Source organism: Ceratina calcarata, unplaced genomic scaffold, assembly GCF_001652005.2.
Source record: "Ceratina calcarata isolate Rehan_Ccalc_2016 unplaced genomic scaffold, ASM165200v1 scaffold267.2, whole genome shotgun sequence".
Lineage (NCBI taxonomy): Eukaryota > Metazoa > Arthropoda > Insecta > Hymenoptera > Apidae > Ceratina > Ceratina calcarata.
The window spans coordinates 252,539-269,891 of NW_017148873.1; the positions used below are offsets into that span (position 1 = coordinate 252,539).

Here is a 17,353-nt window from a genome sequence, read left to right on the forward strand (position 1 = left end):
GATCCCTAAATTAAAAATGAAACAGCTAAAAACGTTCATGAAAAACTCGATCTTACTGTTTTTTTTACTAAGTACGAGTATAATGAAAAGACTTAATTAGATTTCACAAGGTTACTCGCGTTACCCGGTTGATCCCATCACTGGACACGTCGTCACGCGTTAAATCGTTCACTGCCCGACGTTTAACGTCGAGAGGACGTCACGCAAAGCGGAACCCCGAGTTTCTGGAGGCTCGCGTGGAAATTAACGCGTCACGACTTCATCGGGTTTGATAGGATGTGCACCTAAACCCTGAAGCGAGGCCGTCGGCCGAAGTTAGAGCTCGTCTACAAACACCATTCGCAGTTAACGACGTGTCAGATCAAGCGCGAAACTCTGTTTTCGGCTTTCATTAGCTACCGCGCCTAACAAGATGCCGACCGTGAAACTACAAGAATATAAATGCCCGGTTTTATAAGATTTTCGTCCAGATCACTGTCTTCTCGCATTAGTTATGACTTTTGACGAACTTACATTTATGACGAATTGCATTTATGAATTTAGAGAAATATCTAGTTATAATGTTTCAAAGGCAACATCATCGATTACTAACTTTTTTAAATTCCGTTGTATAGAACATTTGCAATAATTTATCTGCGCACATGTATTTGATTCATAAAAAAATTCAATATCGAAGAATCTAATTAAACGTAATGAAAAAATCATACAACTCTGTTAATTTCGGGAAAGTAGTCTTAAGAAAAATGTCAAACAGCCAGAAATCATTCACAGTCGAAAATGCATTTGAAACTTGTACAACCTGTCGAGAAGCGAAGTTAGTAAAGCTGCAAAGTAACACCAGCGATTATTAAAGAGACTGTCTGGCGCAATAAAAACGCGCAGCATCACTCTGACGATCGACCACCTTAAGAGGTAGTAGCTACCTTTCATTGAATCAAGGCAGGTTTCCTGTGGTTCATGTTAAAGAATCGGAACTGTAGCCGCAGCGTTAGGTCTTTCCGTACTGTTGGGAAAGAATAGAGGTGTCGTAAGTATACATCGCAGCTCTGACTCATCGAGTCTCTCATCATTGGGTGGTAAAATCGTGAAGATCACGGCATACATTGCCGTTCTTTATGGTGAACAGAAATTCCGAAACGATCTTTATTTTTTCTTTAAGCAGATTCATAATATATTACCGAAATAAAATATTTTTTATACGGTACATGAATAAAAGATTGTAGACTTTCGTAATCGGTTCGAAATTTCTTTGGTCAGCTAACAATAACACAGATGTAGCACGCCATCGTACTTTTCTCGGGTCATCGTGATCTCTATAATCACCGTACGACCTTAACGTTATGTGACGAGCATCTAAACGACAATGAGACGATAAATTGCGAAACAGAGGAGCAACCGTTGTACATTGACACGGAGACTCGACTTTGTAATATAATCCGAGATATGTGTACTCAGTCTTTTGTCTGTCTATATTCATTGTCATATCAATTAACCATCGCGTTTAAAAGTCCATTTGCATTCGAATGGTTTGACTTGCTTGTCTTTCTGTGATTTTCGTCGGATCTTACTACACAAAATGTATGCAATGGAGCGAAATGCGGAAGAGGACATTGCAGGCAACTTAAATAAAATCATAGGATGGATGCATGAATTATGTGCGAAAGATGAGTATTATTAATATTAATATTACTATCGATTAGTACGTTACACTTTATATTATAAGTGATACTTGAATCGTGTAGCCGTAATATTATTAACTTACAATACACCAGTAATAAAACACCGGAGTTTAAATAAAATTATACATGCTATAAATACCGGTGCAGTATTTTTAATAATAACATTCTAATAAGGATGATAGTATTTTTTGATTAGGGTAAACAGAAATAAACTGATTGTAATATAACTTCAAAAGAAAGGGAAAACTTTATCAAAACTATACAAAATACGTAAACACTTGCAAATAAACGAAAATATTTTTTGGAGTCATTATTAAACTAACAATTCATCACTTTGAACATCACTTTATAATTAAAATTCGGGACCATTCACGAGAATTGAACATGTACTAAGAAAATCAGGCACGTTAGAGACGAATACCGATGGTGTCAAAAACAAGGATATCTTTTTTTCAACGAATACTACTCACTGCGCTAATTAGCGCTATTCTTCGCGTCTCATGCCGCCTACTGGGATAGCAAAAGTTCTCGAAGGTTCACCGGCCTCTAGTTTAGCGCGTTGCACACGACAAACTAATAAGGAAAGTAACTATTAAAATTTTTAGAAGTTTCGTGTAGGTTGTAGGAGCAAATTTTTTAAAGAATTTCCGTATAGTCCAATGCATGCGTTTACGCATATTTTCTTTTTGGAATGATTACGAAATGAATGCGAACATGATGAAAAGAAAAAGATAAGAAGCTGGTTTTGGATCAAGCGTAAACAAACAAAGCATGAGCATGCTGTACGTAAATTGAATATAGGAATGAAAATCTCTGAGGAATATGAAGATTTGAACCTGTATAGAATATTTATTATGGAATGAATTTATCGAGTATCATACAGTAAAATAATATTAATAGAACAAAAGCAATAAGTATGATCTCTCTAAACAAATCTCATTGACAATCAGGTACATCCTTATCGGACCAAACAAAGCGAAACTGGATGAAAGCATGAATCACGTTGCTTGTTAATACTCAAGATAAGCTAAATATAAGCACTAATGACAAATGAAGTACGACTTAAATAGACATCATACCGAGACAAATGCTTAAGTACTTGGCTGAAAATTGAAAATAGACCGTATGATATACTTAACGATGAATTCTCTAGGTACAGAATTTTTTTAGTAAGGAAAGGAACAGAAATTTTCGAATGTGATTAAGTGAAATAAAAATGCAGGAAACGTAAAATGTCAAAGGGACGAAGAAAAAAATCGATTGTGAATGGATGCACTCTAGAGTTTTATAATTACCTCTATGCCACTAGCTAGAAAAATAATGAATAAATTTAGCGGGATGAATGGATGAATGATGATTTGCTAATAAAGCACTATAAAAGACTACGAAGCGGATTCGGAAGAGTTAGAAGCGATTCGTCATATGATCTCCTTGGTCCCCCATACAATTGCTCCCATCTAAACGAAAAATTGGTAGTATAAACATCGCTGGAGTATACGAAAAATGAAAAACCCGTCTCATTTAAAATGTACAAATAAATGTTCATATTAAAAAGGTATGATTCCAATGTGGCACATATCTCTGGATAAATAAGATAATACGATGATCGTTTTCAGTCATGAACGTAAGAAATAAACGTTCGTGATATGACTTTTTTAAAACTCCTGAAAGAAAGTTTACATTGGTATCTATCAGGGAATTGTAAAGTTACATTTTATATCAAAGATAAGGAAATAATGCTTAAGATATGTTCATCAAATTTACTTAAATGATAAACGATTATCTTCAATATTCTATAGTTTCTATACTGAGAAGTACAGACATTCGCCAAAGAACCTATTTAGAAAGATAAAGTTCTTCCAGGCGAAGGCTTATTATTAAGAATTAAGCTGAAATTGAAATATGATCGATATCGACACTTCGATGGAAGTATCATTCTGAAAATGGACTGTGTTCCTACTTACTCCTGTCAATGTTGCGTTGCAAGTGTGCAGCTACGCGATGTCTAGCATCATTGAACTCCAAATGAAGACCAAGTCGGAGCAATGTCGGATTTTGCTCCACCAACTGCGTAATTTCCATTTCGATTTTATTTCCCAGTACCTGAGACCTCTGTATTAAATACAAGAACGTGGTATATTAGAAAGGCCTATTAAATTTATTAAGCAACTTTTTATTGAAATTAACAGACATGTAATTTACCTGATTCGAACATCGGAACTCTTCTATTGACTTCGTCTTAAGAAGTGCTCTGATGAGCCTCACTATCACAGATGGGCTTATGAAGTTTGTCTCCACGCTGAAATATTTCAATTTAAAATGAAACGAAATTGCCAGTATGATACGAAAATGAACGCGTGATCAAAGGTATACTGACTTGAGTACTCTGAGCGTAGAATTCTTCTCCAAGGCCTCTGCCAACCTTTGTGCAGTCTTGTCAGTGAGTCCCACATTTGTTAAACTCAAAGATTCGAGATGTGTATTCATCTCCAGTCCTTCAAATAGTTGAATAAATTTTTCGTCAGATATGTTCTGCAAAGCAATAACAATGAATTACGTCACATATAATTCAAAGTATGTAACTTCTTACGTTCATAACCACATCTTTACGTACTTTTATATTGTTCCAATTTAACTCAGTCAAAGAAGAGTCGTCCTCTCGAACTTGTTTGATAGTAGCATCTACGTCTGTATCATTAGGCGGATCCATTGGGTAAGGTTTTGGTTGACTAGCTTTCGTAATGCCATCCCAACCCAAACCAACGGGCTGGCCGGCATTTAATAAAGAAGCATGATACTGGTCTTGGTTCATCATGGAATGAAATCCGAGAATAGCTACGCGCAAAAGCAATGAGTATTAAATATCACGAGTACAATGACTGAGACATATGCTATTACACATTGAACTGGTATTTACCAGCAAGATCAATAATTTCTTCTTGAGTAGCATTAGATAATGCATGCTCATATTCTTCTCCAAGATCAATAGCAATTTGCTCTTCTGCCTGCTTTTCTTTCGCAGTTTCTTGAGGTGGTGGGACCCACTGAAAATTGGTCATAAACATATATGTGAGTACTCTCTGAATACATGAAATAAATAAAATGTTTAATATAAAAACTCGAGTTACCTTTTTGCCTCTAATTACACCAGGTACATAAGGCTTTAATTCAGGTATATCTGGTGTCTCTAAAGCTTGTTTGTTGATGTGTTCAATAAGTTTCTTACGATTTAGCGGTCCTGTTGGACTCTTGTCACATTCATAGCTACAACGTTGAGATGGTGGCATAAAGCTATCCTGTAAAAGTAATACGACGTGTAACATCAAACTGAATATAACAATTTATGATTTCCTTACATCAGGATCCACTTCCTTGGCAAGCATATTAATTTCTTCTGGCGTAAGTTGTGCCAGCAAGTCGTCCACGTCCACATCATCGTATTCACTTAAATCCTTCCCATATAACTTAGCTGCAGTTGTCATAGTGGTCGTTTTGGTTGATGAAGAAGTCTGCAAAGGTTCCCATGGTTCTTGGTCAACAACTGAGTATCTCCGTGACATTTCGTTAGTTAAATTATTAATGCAAATATCTAATAGTAATAATATTTAACGATTCTTTGTTAACACTAAGCTATGTTAGTTTTCTAACACGTTCTAATTGTACGGAAACACTATCTTCTTAGATCAAATTAAAAGCTTTTTAAATTTTATCGAATCAATTTCGTAATGTTATGATAGTGAGTAATTTCACTCTCCTGAAACCCGCGCGAGCGGAACACGCCCGAAGTTCAATGGAACAATTAAAAACAAACGAACAAGATGGACAGAGCCTTAAACGGACGATCGTAAAATCGAATCGGAACTAGAATGAATTAGTAATTATTATGATCGGACGTAATATCATCGGTGAAGTAAGCCCGTCACAGAACACGTTCATCACTGCGCCCAAGAGTACACGCAGGCCAGTGTTCCTGATCGAACGACCAGTAAATCGAGAAGTTGCATTTAAATTCGGCAACTGTCCAATGCGGCTGATGCCCTTTGGCCCACATAATTCGGGATCGATTTTCATTGACAACTCATCTGCCAAATCGACAAACCAACGCTACGCTAAACGGAGATCCGCGTTGGAGCGGTCAAGAAATTAACGCACGAACGAGAAACGAGGGCTTACTTGTTAAAAAAGAATCGTTTGCGGCGACGGACTACGATTGATAATGAATTTCTGTTGAGGGAAATTAGGCGAATCGCTTGCGACCAAACACCTCACCCACTTCGCACGACAAACGCACACTTTACTGACCAGTTCACCGATTGCGGCTGATTGCGGCAGCGCCCTTTGACGCTTATACCATATTCGAACAAAGAACAAGTGGAACGAAACGAAATAAATCGGTGAATATGTTAAAACCAACTTCCTGATATTTGACCGGGACGAAACGATATTTTAAATAGGAGGAACATTTACTCGATACGAATAATTGTAATATAAAAACAGAAAACTTTCCATTGACTTATCAATTGATGCAACTTGACACTAACCTTGCCCAGTGTTAGTTTGAACGGAGTATAGGAGTGATGCTAACCCATGGAGAAAGTTTCTGCGCGTCTAGCGTCGCGCAGGTATTGACGTTGATGTAGCATCCGCGGCGGTCGTTTCAAAACACGACCATATACGTACAGTACGAGATTCACGAGTTGCGAAAAAGTGAACAGACATTTACCATTTTCGCTTTTACCCTTGGTCCTATTTGATACTTGCGAAAGTAATTACTGACTTACTGACACATGCATTTATGCAGTAAATCACTAATACATGTTCTAGATAAAATCTTATAATTAAAACAGCATTATGTATACGTGTGTAATCAGTTGTATGTTTAAAATTGCCTACTACAGAAGAAATCTGTCCTCAGAGCTAACAAGACGGAAAATGGTAGAAACGAGGTATTTCATCGATTATCGTTTCAATTTTGCTGCTTCAATGATGCCAGTAGTCAGACTTACAATGCAACTGCAAGTAATTTTAATTCAAATAAAACTGCTTTTGAGTATGGCTAAATTGTCCATGCATTGAAGATACGAATACGTAGGACAATTTCCAAAGGAAGCTAATTTCTAAACTCTGTGCGATGCTCCTCCTTTTATAGCTCCGTAGAGATATCTCGGAGGGGGATCACGGAGATATAAAAGGAGGAGCAGTTCAGTACTTCGACAGTCGCCAGCGGTTGAGCATCGCATTCGGTTTTTCAAGTAGATTTTCATATTCACATCCTACCACATTCGAAATTAAAAATATGTATTTAATCTTTGTTATAAATACTTCAAAAAATGTAATTCGACTGGTTCAATTTCAAGTTATATGAGTCTCCAAATCTCTGATAACAACTGATATATCAGTTCTGATCAAGGTCGCGCGAAGACCAGTAATCATATCGTACGTAACGTAAAAGCGAGTGAGAAAACCGAAGCGTGTTAGCTGGGAAAGAAAGCGCATGGTCCGGATGGCCGTCTCCGTCGTTCGGTTCAGTCGTGCAGTTTGAATAGAGAGCGTCTATCACGCGTTTCGTAGCCTCAAAAATAGCTGAGGCCTCCTCGCAGGCTGGCACACACCCAACAGTCTATACTTGGCCATCCTCGCGCCATGATTATTTATAGTGAGCGCGAGCGCGGCCACTGTCCTTCCCGCGAGCTAACTAACCGCCTCCAAAGACGATCCGCCGCCCGTGACCTAGGCCCGCATTAATAATGATTACACCCCTGCGCTCGCAGGAGAATATGGCAACTTAATATCTGGCTCCACTACTGAAACGCGTGCACGATCGGGAATCTGGATACTTTTGAAGTATCGAGGAAATTTCTATTAATTTCTATAGAATATAAAATAATTTTTGGAAATTAAAAGAATTCTTATTAATAACTAGCATTCTCTGTCGCAGCTTCGCCCACAATACTTAGTCCTGGTTAAAAATGATAGAATTCATTTTTTACCGAAGTACCTCCATGTAAACAACATTTATAGCGCTATATGAATAAGCCTGTCAAAAGGAAGATCTATAGTACGGATCTATAAGAAGAAGCGCAAACTAATTTTATGTATTCACCAGAATTCTTGTTCCATTACTATTTTTTCAATTTTCACATTCATGCTTCTCGTGCTTATGTAATTTTTAAACAGGATGCAAGTTATATCAGATCATTAGCACACTCAGATGATACAAGAGAACATCCCGTTCTTTTGTAATGCAAACATTATTCGTCATACCTTCTATGAATAACAGGAAGATAGAGAAAATGAAATCAATTAAGATTTGTACACGGATACCATCTATTCCAATCATCGATCAGATCTGAAACTTTCAGTGCTCCAAATAACGCGCGTGCTCTCACTGATCGCGAGAAATCTGTTTGGTAATTAGTCTGGACGGTTTCCTGTGCTGTGGCAGGTTTATTTCTGCGTAACCAAATGAAACCCACTCGGCTTACTTTCACGGCCACGAAAAAAGGGGAATCTCTTTCCGTCCGGGCGGATCACGCCAGTAATATTTTCACGCACGTAACGACCTACCGTTTGAATTCACGAGAACCTTTGGGTGAAAGCTTCTTTGTAAAAGGAACAAATAGACGAGGAACAAGAAGACGAAGAAAGAAATACAGGGGAGTGCCTGTTCGCGAGAAATTCTGATGCCTCGCTTATCACTGTATCTAATAATAAAATCGCTTAATAGTTATCTATAAATAATGAATTACTTTCGAGAAAATGTTGAGTTATAAAAAAAGTACCTTAGTATTTCCATTTAATTTACCAGGATTTTTAACCATTTTTTTCTGATCATTCTAAGTATTTAATAGTACATTAATACTAATTAAATCGGCATTTACGAAACTTCACGAAAATTGCAACGCCGGTTCACCGATCTTTAATCACTTTACCAATACTCTTGCCTCAAACTCATTAGCCATAAGTGTACCTGAACCCGCGCTAACAACGTTGCGTAACACGATAGAGAAGACTTTGTTTCGACCCTGATAGGCGGTCATCGAGTTTGTAACTTCTGTTCGAGTTAAGTGGAATCCCAAAATTAGGCCGGTTTAAGTATCGGTAAAGGCCACAGAAGAAGAAGAGTCCACAATCGAGACGATTCATCCTGCGAATTGGTCGTAGAGCGCGCTAATGGACCGTGCACGCAATTAGAGGAGCATGTTTCCTCAAAAGCGCGCCTAACGAACCCATAAAGACGGTATTTTCAGTCAGACGAACCAGAATTCGTGACATCGTGCATAAAGGAATTCGAAGAGATGCTAGGAACGGTACCCGAGAAACGCGTTTAACATATTTTGAACAGGTCGTTATTAATTAACGTAACGTTATGATCCGTAGCGTGAATAGAACATTCAGTAGGAGAACAACCAAACATCTCAGGATAGAAGTAGTGCACAGGTGATGAAATGCTTAAATAACATTCTACACTGATACTCACATAATAACCAATAATTCATTCATTCGTGATGAAAAATTTCATGGGAAAATCTTAAACAATACAACTATTATCTTATTATACAACCTTCGAGATTATGAAATATCGATCGTTAAAATGCCAAGCGTTTCGATAAACTTTTACTACAGAAATCTGTCCATTCACAGCGTTATGGACTTCATAAATATTAAATAAATAGTAGGAAGTGTACAATTGTCCAAGCGTTCGAATCAAGTTACCATGTATAGATCAATAACTAACTAGTTCTTTGAGAAACGATATAAACAGTCCCCAACGTCATCTAAATACGGAGCAAGTGTGACGTCGGCGGCTCTCAATTAACAGAATATATTGACGAGTTTTGATAAACAGAGCGTCAGGAGTCGAGGTAAAAGCCTTCTATGGTCAGACGTGAAGTTGCGAAACGCGGACTCCTGGGGTCTTCAGAGTTAATCGGTAAAGTGCAGACGGTCGTTGCGCACATCTCAGGATGGTTAGATTTCAACGGTATTCCATCGAGATCTCGCATATTATTCGCACACGCGTTATTGAGGATCAATGATATCCTTGGGAGTGATCACGATTATTCACTACCCACGCGTAATCATATCTCCCAGTCAATCTACTGTATTGAAATAGAATAACTTGCTTATCCAATCAATGATATATTTATGTTCTGCGTCATTAAGAATTTAATTTATAAAATATGGTATAGAAAATTAATAGTATTAAAAAATATTAGAAGGTATGTGGAAAATGAATTTTAAATATTTGCCACTTGTACTGATTTCGTTGTCATTTAATCAAAGTTGATCGGTTCACAATAATACATGCAGTCACGATGCATTTCTCTTTACTGCATGTGGCAAGCTCCACGAACTGGACCAACTCGAATTTCCATCCATAGAAATCGGAAATTCGACTCCTTTGGCGTCTCTCTTCCATAACAGACTAACTTTTTTGCCGAGCATGTCAAGGAATTCGAATTAGAATTACTTCCGAACGCTGACACGAAGGTAAAAGTTAAACAGGCAGTACCAGACGCAACTAAGTTTGGAATGAAACGTTCCATTTCCTTCCTATTAATTGTGTAACATTTAAACTGAAAGGATATTCTAAAAGAGTTATTTTCATGATTTCCTCAAGTTCTCAAGTGCACCTCTAAAAATAAAATCTGCTTTTCTTAAAAGAAGCAGACATGTTTAGATGCTTTTAAATGAGAAATATCTGCCACATATTACATGACTCGTATTACGCAAGGCTATTACACTGATCTGATGTCGTGGCACAACCTGTTGTTTCACGAAATGGATAGCGGCAGCCGTTGAACTGAACTATCGCTCGGCTGGAAATGGTTCATCCTGCAACAAGAACCGTTGCTGCAGCCGTCGTCACGGTACTGCGGATTTTAACGACCGTTACGTCGCTACGAGCCGATGCTCGAAAGAGTATCATATACATATTCTGTACCGCGTCCGAGGTTTCATCGAGCGGATGGAGTTAATGATAGGATGCAGCGCGGCGATCGTGTTTTTCGAGCCACCCAACCCTTTCCTAATTAGTTCAACTTTGAAAAACTAATTGGCTCGTTACTAGACCCGCGTCCCAGGAGTAATTCATTATAATGTGATGCTTCATTGAACGGAGAAATGCTCGTTGACAGGGTGAAACGTGAAAGTGACGTTTTCGGATCGGGTCTGCTTCTTTTTCGGTTTGATCATTGCTTTGTGCTCGGTGAAACGTGGCGCCAATTGGCTTGAGAAAATTTATACGCGGATAAAGTGCAATCTCTGTTAAGTGAAAAAAATGTGGACACTTGCGAAGCTGCTTATCCGCGAGATAAGTTTAGATTCTTACGGCTCTTCTCTGACTACTGATTCGAAAGGAATAGTTTATGTACAGAAGAATCTTATCTCGAGGAATGTACAGAATTAATATTTTCCAGATATTAATTTAAATATCAAGCGTAATAGAAACGAAGGTTCTCAAGGTAGGGAACGAGCATGATTATAAAGCTTCACAAGTGAACATTCCAGCATATAAAAGGCCTCCACTTTTAGATTTCAGATGATTCCAATGATTGCCTCAATCAGTCTGCACGTAATTCTTTTCAATATAGGCATTACATAAATCGTTGAGGAAGGTCAATTCTAACTGCAGCGACGACTATCACGTTGGAAAGTGTTGTGCAACGCACATTAACCATCCATTTGCTTTTCATAGTTCTGCAATCGATTTGAACGTTTTGAAAATAACGATCAACGCATCGCGTCGCGAGCATTGGTTTCCGGCTAAACAGATCCTGATTGGCGACCGACCAAGGACACTAATCGAGCCCGATCCGCTCTGAATGTACGGAAAGGTCCCGCCGTCGTGAAAGTGTATTGATTTGGGCAACGTGATCCAGGTCATCGTGTCGATTTTTCAATTTGTCGCCATCCAGAGAACGTTCTTTCTCTTTCGGACAGTGTTCATTTACGTGAACGACGAAATTTCGTTTTTTTATCGAAATTGTTCGGTATGGAACACATATCCATAAATTCCATTTGTTTAATTCATGTAAATCAGTAGAAAATAATCAATTTCAATTCAAATAAATAATTTTGAAAATGATTCTAAAAAATGCAAGTCAATTGTAGTATTACAATGTTTAGTTTAGAAATAGGAAACTGGGATACTGTAATTCGTTTTAATCGTCCATTAACTTTTAAATTCCAACAAAAAATCTAAATGAAGTGGTCAATTAAGTACAGAACGCCTTCTTAGAAGTAGGATTAATTAAGTAACTGATATTATTTCGTCTCATTAGTGGCAGCAATTTAGTAGGAACGAGGTTTTAAAAGAAACAACTCTTTTTATCCCCGATTCTCTCTAAATTGTAGCTGCTGGTCACATCTATTAACGTGTTTTATGGCCGGAAGTGTGTCGAGCTAAATACTTAAATTGAAAGTTGAGACGGTTAGTTGCACGAACACATTTTTCTTCTCTCACGAGTTCGTTTTAGAAAATTGATCGTTAACTGTAATCGTGGCTACTTGAAAAAGGTCTCTAAATATATTAATACTGATACATATATCATAATGACACGTGCTTTATCTATGATCGTCATTAAGATTAACGATCGTCGACGTCGAACAATGTCTAATGCAAATTCCAGATAACGATGTTTGATAGACCTGTTTGTTAAAAATAATCTTCTGTCGTATCGATAGATTATACGTATCTAAGAAATTACTACAATAGCATCGCGTTTCAGAAATTCCACTTTGATACGTAATTACGTTTTTTCAATAATGTCGTATAATCGTGACAAGTATTTAACGTATGCATGCGTGTTTTTGCACCAGACAAGAAGTTGTCTGAAAGAATTTAAGCTCGTAAACAGAGGAATACTGCGAATTCACGATTCGTCATTACTATTCTATCACTATTGCACGATTACTATTCTTCGCGAGTCATTCACAGCGAGGGTTCTTTATCCATGACCAAGTCGGTTGTCGCAGGTCAGCGATCGTCGCCCGTGATCTTCCGGTATTCGCGCGTGACTTATAAATATAGCATCTCATAGAGTTCCGTGAAAAACACCGCAGGTCTTAAAGAATTTCATTTTGATAATACCAAAACGTATCGCGCGAATTTTATATACAAATCGAAGAAGCGTTTATGTACACGAAGAACAGGAGCACCTACTGCGCGTTTGATCGATTGAGACATTTGTATAATTAATTGACACGGCTGTTCTATCCCGTGTTACTATTATGTCGCACCGACCGCTACAATAACCATCGCGCGAAACCACCGCGACACGCACAAATATTGGCCGCTCGTTAATTAATGGTACTCTCTTCTTTTGCGACCGTCCCGTCGCGTGGAATGCAACCACGCTACCAATTATAGAGACAGGCTGTCATAGAATTGGAGATGGATGTGTTATTTCGTCCATCAATAACAACCGATTGAATCAAACTGGCACGATTACAAGGATGGTTGAAAAGCTGCGAATAGATTTAAGAAACATAAGTCGGATGTTCTTAAAATCTGGACTTTATTCTGTTAATTTAAGAATTGTGAAGCTCAATAACGATACTAAGGATGCCCTTACGCGCATGCACTTTCCTTCTTTTTGTCTCGATTGTGGATAATCATGATAGGGAACGAAATGAATAATGCACGATGCGTTATACACGAATATGACCAGGCCTATTATGTTTCTTCTCCTCTCATAATTTATTTAATTTGTTTCGCTAGCCGGATACTTTAATCGCCTATTGCATTGTTTAGAATTTCCAGTGAACAATGCCTCGGACTGTTTGCTTTTAATTAACGTTTTCCTATTACTAACGCGTATAATGGATATTCTATTACGAATATTGTCGCGAACAGATGCGATAAAATTTTCTCCCGATTCGTGCACGGCGGATTTTGGCCATTCTCCTAGCTGACCAAACAGGTCGTAATCCTTCAAAATAAATTTCAAAGTAAACCTTGAACTTTAATAATTTGCCTTCTAAATGATTAACTTGTGTTTTTCGATGTTTCTATACACTACGTCACTAAATTTTGTATAAAACTCGAATTACTTACAGAACACGATTCACAGACGATGCAACTTGAGTTATCGAGAGTAAGGTGAAAGAGATTAGACGGATGGAGATGCCGGTGAGAGGAGTGGCACGCGGACTAAGAAACACGAGGCCTCTGGAGCTGGAGCGCTACTAAACAACTGACTTTTATGCTGGAAGCTCGATGAGAGGATCGTGCCGCGCGCCGTGTCCACACAACTGCTTACATACACGGTGTATGTGGTGGTATTGTGCGACACGGCGAATAGCAAAGTGTACAAACCAACGACGATCGCGTTCAAAACGACTTTCACTGGTAAAGTGTGCTCCTTACACGGACGGACTGGCTTTTTCACCGTTCTCACTCGGAAAAACGCAGCCGTAATCGTTACCGAGTCGTTACCAGTAATTAAAACCCGACACTCGAGTCGACTTATCATTCGCAGCAATTAGCATAAATGGAGCCTTGAACGCGTGTGCCAATTTTTGAAAAACGTGAAAACTAACAGTACGTTTTATGTACATATCAAATTATTAATAAAGTAAACAGTTTGAAATGAAAATTTATGAAAACTCTTAGGATGATTAATGAACATTGATATTTAAAGTGTAATAAAACTCAAGAAGACATTGGAAACTTGTTTTGTCCAATTATTATTTCCAATGCAAGATCGCAAGAGTGACATAGAATTATTTATAGCACAAAGTACCACAAAATAGGCAGTTAAGTAATCTCAGTGGATATCTGACGTAAAGTATTAGCATTATCTAATGAGCTTTCACTCGGAACAAAAACTGGACGGCCTAACAAGATCCAATAATTACAACAAGCAAGTCTATGAAACTTACATTTCTTACGAGTAAACATTGGACGAAGCAAAAACAAGAAGGCGATATACAGTAAAACACGTGAATAGATAAATAACGATACGCAAGGTAATGGGCGACAGGTAATGAGCATTCGCTATCGATCATGAAATGGCGCAAGAAAGTAGCTGGATGTGTGCGGTGCGTTAATCGTTTGAAAGAATGCTGGGGACGGGCAGGTGGAATGAGTGTCTTTCATCGGCGAGAAGAGACGCGATTCGTGAAAGATGTTGAGATTTCCGCGGTATTTCTACCTAACTGCAGGTAAGTATGTAGGTGCGATGAGGTCACTCCGCGATTATGCGAGATGATATCACTCGGATCTGAACGAGCGGCAATTTGTTTGCCGACGTGAAGCTATTTCTTGAAATGTAATTGTTCAATGTTGCATACTTTATCCTATCATTAATGGGAAATATATAATTAGTAGACTGCAGATTTTTATGGAAAATAAAATACTTGCGACGTCAATGCAGAAAAATTTAAATAGGAATCTCTTCTGTATTTTAAAAATCATAATATAGATTTCACTCTTGATATTCTGTATCATTGGACATTGAATGTATGTACTTATATATCTCCTGTACATTCCATTTCTCTATGTATAAATGCATAAAATCCGAAGTCTAATGATTATAGCCCATTTGCTTGCAGAAAGATCGTATTTCTATTAGATATTAATTCTTTTCTTAAATTGATTAAAAAATAATTTTTATTTTATTTTTTAATCTCAATGACAGCAGTATTTATATTTGAGAAATTGATATTTGTAAAAAATAAAGCAAACAGAACATTCACATCGTGTGTGGAAAACGTATATGAATATCATAGTACTACAACTTAATATTCTGACTATGTTACTAGTGCTTATGCAACGCGATAGTAAAGGAGAGTGCATTAACTCAATCAATTTATTATTAGCATTCAATTGTGCAACGTGGGACAAAATTAAACGTTTGAAGGATAGCCAAATAAAGACATCGAAGATGCCTGTTGAACAGCTAACAGATGTTCCTCTACCTGTTCCACTAGTAAACAATCCAAGATGATACGAATTAAACATAATTTTCTAATAAATATAAGGATGCCATTTAATCTTCGAACAATTTCAATCTTGTACTTAAATAAGATAATTCAATATCCGATAAGCAATTAGTAATTATTGCCAAATCCAACATTCAATATAAAATGTATGACTTTACATTTGTCTTTCATTAAAAACGAATCTACTCGTATTAGGTAGAGTAAATTCAACATACATTGGCTGAAATGTCATTTTAAATGCCAACGTTCAGTTATTTAATCGCACATTTGCGTCATTACGTCGATAACTAATAATATTGCTTTCGCAAGCTACCGAAGAATTAACCTTTGAGTTTTACTAAAATTATAGAAATACTAACGAACAGTACTTTCAAGTTTTTCATTTAAATATCAAGTAACCAAATATTGAAGAAAATCATTCAGGAAGATACATTGCATGATTTTTATCTTAAATATCATAATTAATGATCGATACTGCAATTCAGCTGTTCATTGTCAGTATGAAACGAACAATAAACTGCATAATTCAACATAATTATTGATATAAAACTGCTAATATTGATTGCCCAATACCGGTGACTAATATTTACGCAATATCATTTTCTATTCTTAGTATCTCGTTTCATTTCTAAAGCAAACATTGGGTTGTCAGGTTTTTCGAATCGATTCATAAAAACCTCATTTCCAATTCCTGTTCTCGCACGAGCTACCTAATCAAATCATTTTGCATCCGCGTAGTTATTAGAAATAACGTCCAAAAAAAAAGGCAGAATGGCACCGTTTTGACGTTCGCGATACTACATTTCGAACAACCGGCTGGGTCAGACTCCGGAAGCCAGCTAATTAATTGCACGCAGCAGCGCAAACAACAATGCATCGTAACGAAGCCGGAGGGAAAAGTACACAGGTAGTGACCTTTTCGTGAGTCAGTTTCCCACGCATGGGTGGCAAACTGGTCCGGCGATCGTGATCGGTCCAAGCAAAACCGTGCCCGGCTCGGCGAACAAATTTATCGGAGCCAACGCGTATTGATTCAACTATGACAAACCGTTCCTGCCGTTTAATCGACTGGGAAAACGAATTTCAACGCAATCAAGTTCAGAAGAACTTTTCAACACATTGTTGGAATTCCCTGTACATCATTACAGATGGAAGATACCTTGATAACGAGCGTTTGTTTAATCTAACAAAGGAAGAAAGCATGGGAAGGAATAATTATTGCATTCGCGAAAGGTATCAACTTTGAATCACGGCATGTGCTATCGCGATAATGAATCACAAATCTGATTTGACTAAATCCGATGCACACAGAAACAATTTTCCTAGCCTCCTTTTGAAACAGAAAGTAGTACAAAAAGAATCTGAAGGAACTCTTAGTTAAATTCACTTAAAGAGATTTTGTTATAGAAGAGACGAATCAATGACCTCTTCAATGATAGCCTTAGATAACTCCTCGGTCAAACAATTATTCATACTCCATCATACATGAATCACGATTGTAAAGTACTAAATCATGTTTACAATACTCATGGATATTTATCGACATTTTGCTTGGATTCCTTCGTTTTTAAGGATGTATTGGCTATACAGCCAATCCCAAAATTTTATGTACTTTAGAAAAACGGATTTCCTATAATTAAAAAGAAATCAGACGTCGGAAGAACAATGCTAATAATAAATAGCTACGTGTTAAAAAGTATAGAAGGAAATATCCAATTAAGTAT

General features: G+C 37.4%; 1 protein-coding gene across 12 annotated transcripts in view; it reads right to left on the reverse strand.

Moving 5' to 3' along the window:
• tmod (tropomodulin) overlaps positions 1-17,353 on the reverse strand; it is a 66,530-nt gene that overhangs the window by 15,030 nt on the left and 34,147 nt on the right. For 4 of the 12 annotated variants that reach the window (XM_018021908.2, XM_018021916.2, XM_018021915.2 and 1 more), the window contains 8 exons: positions 5,036-5,188; positions 4,808-4,975; positions 4,597-4,723; positions 4,294-4,514; positions 4,057-4,211; positions 3,882-3,978; positions 3,644-3,791; positions 924-1,003 (listed from right to left, as the gene is read on the reverse strand). In XM_018021908.2, coding sequence (XP_017877397.1) covers positions 927-1,003; positions 3,644-3,791; positions 3,882-3,978; positions 4,057-4,211; positions 4,294-4,514; positions 4,597-4,723; positions 4,808-4,975; positions 5,036-5,188 — 1,146 coding nt within the window. In that variant the 3' untranslated portion in view covers positions 924-926. The other 8 variants (XM_018021911.2, XM_018021912.2, XM_018021914.2 and 5 more) reach the window with 5 other exon arrangements.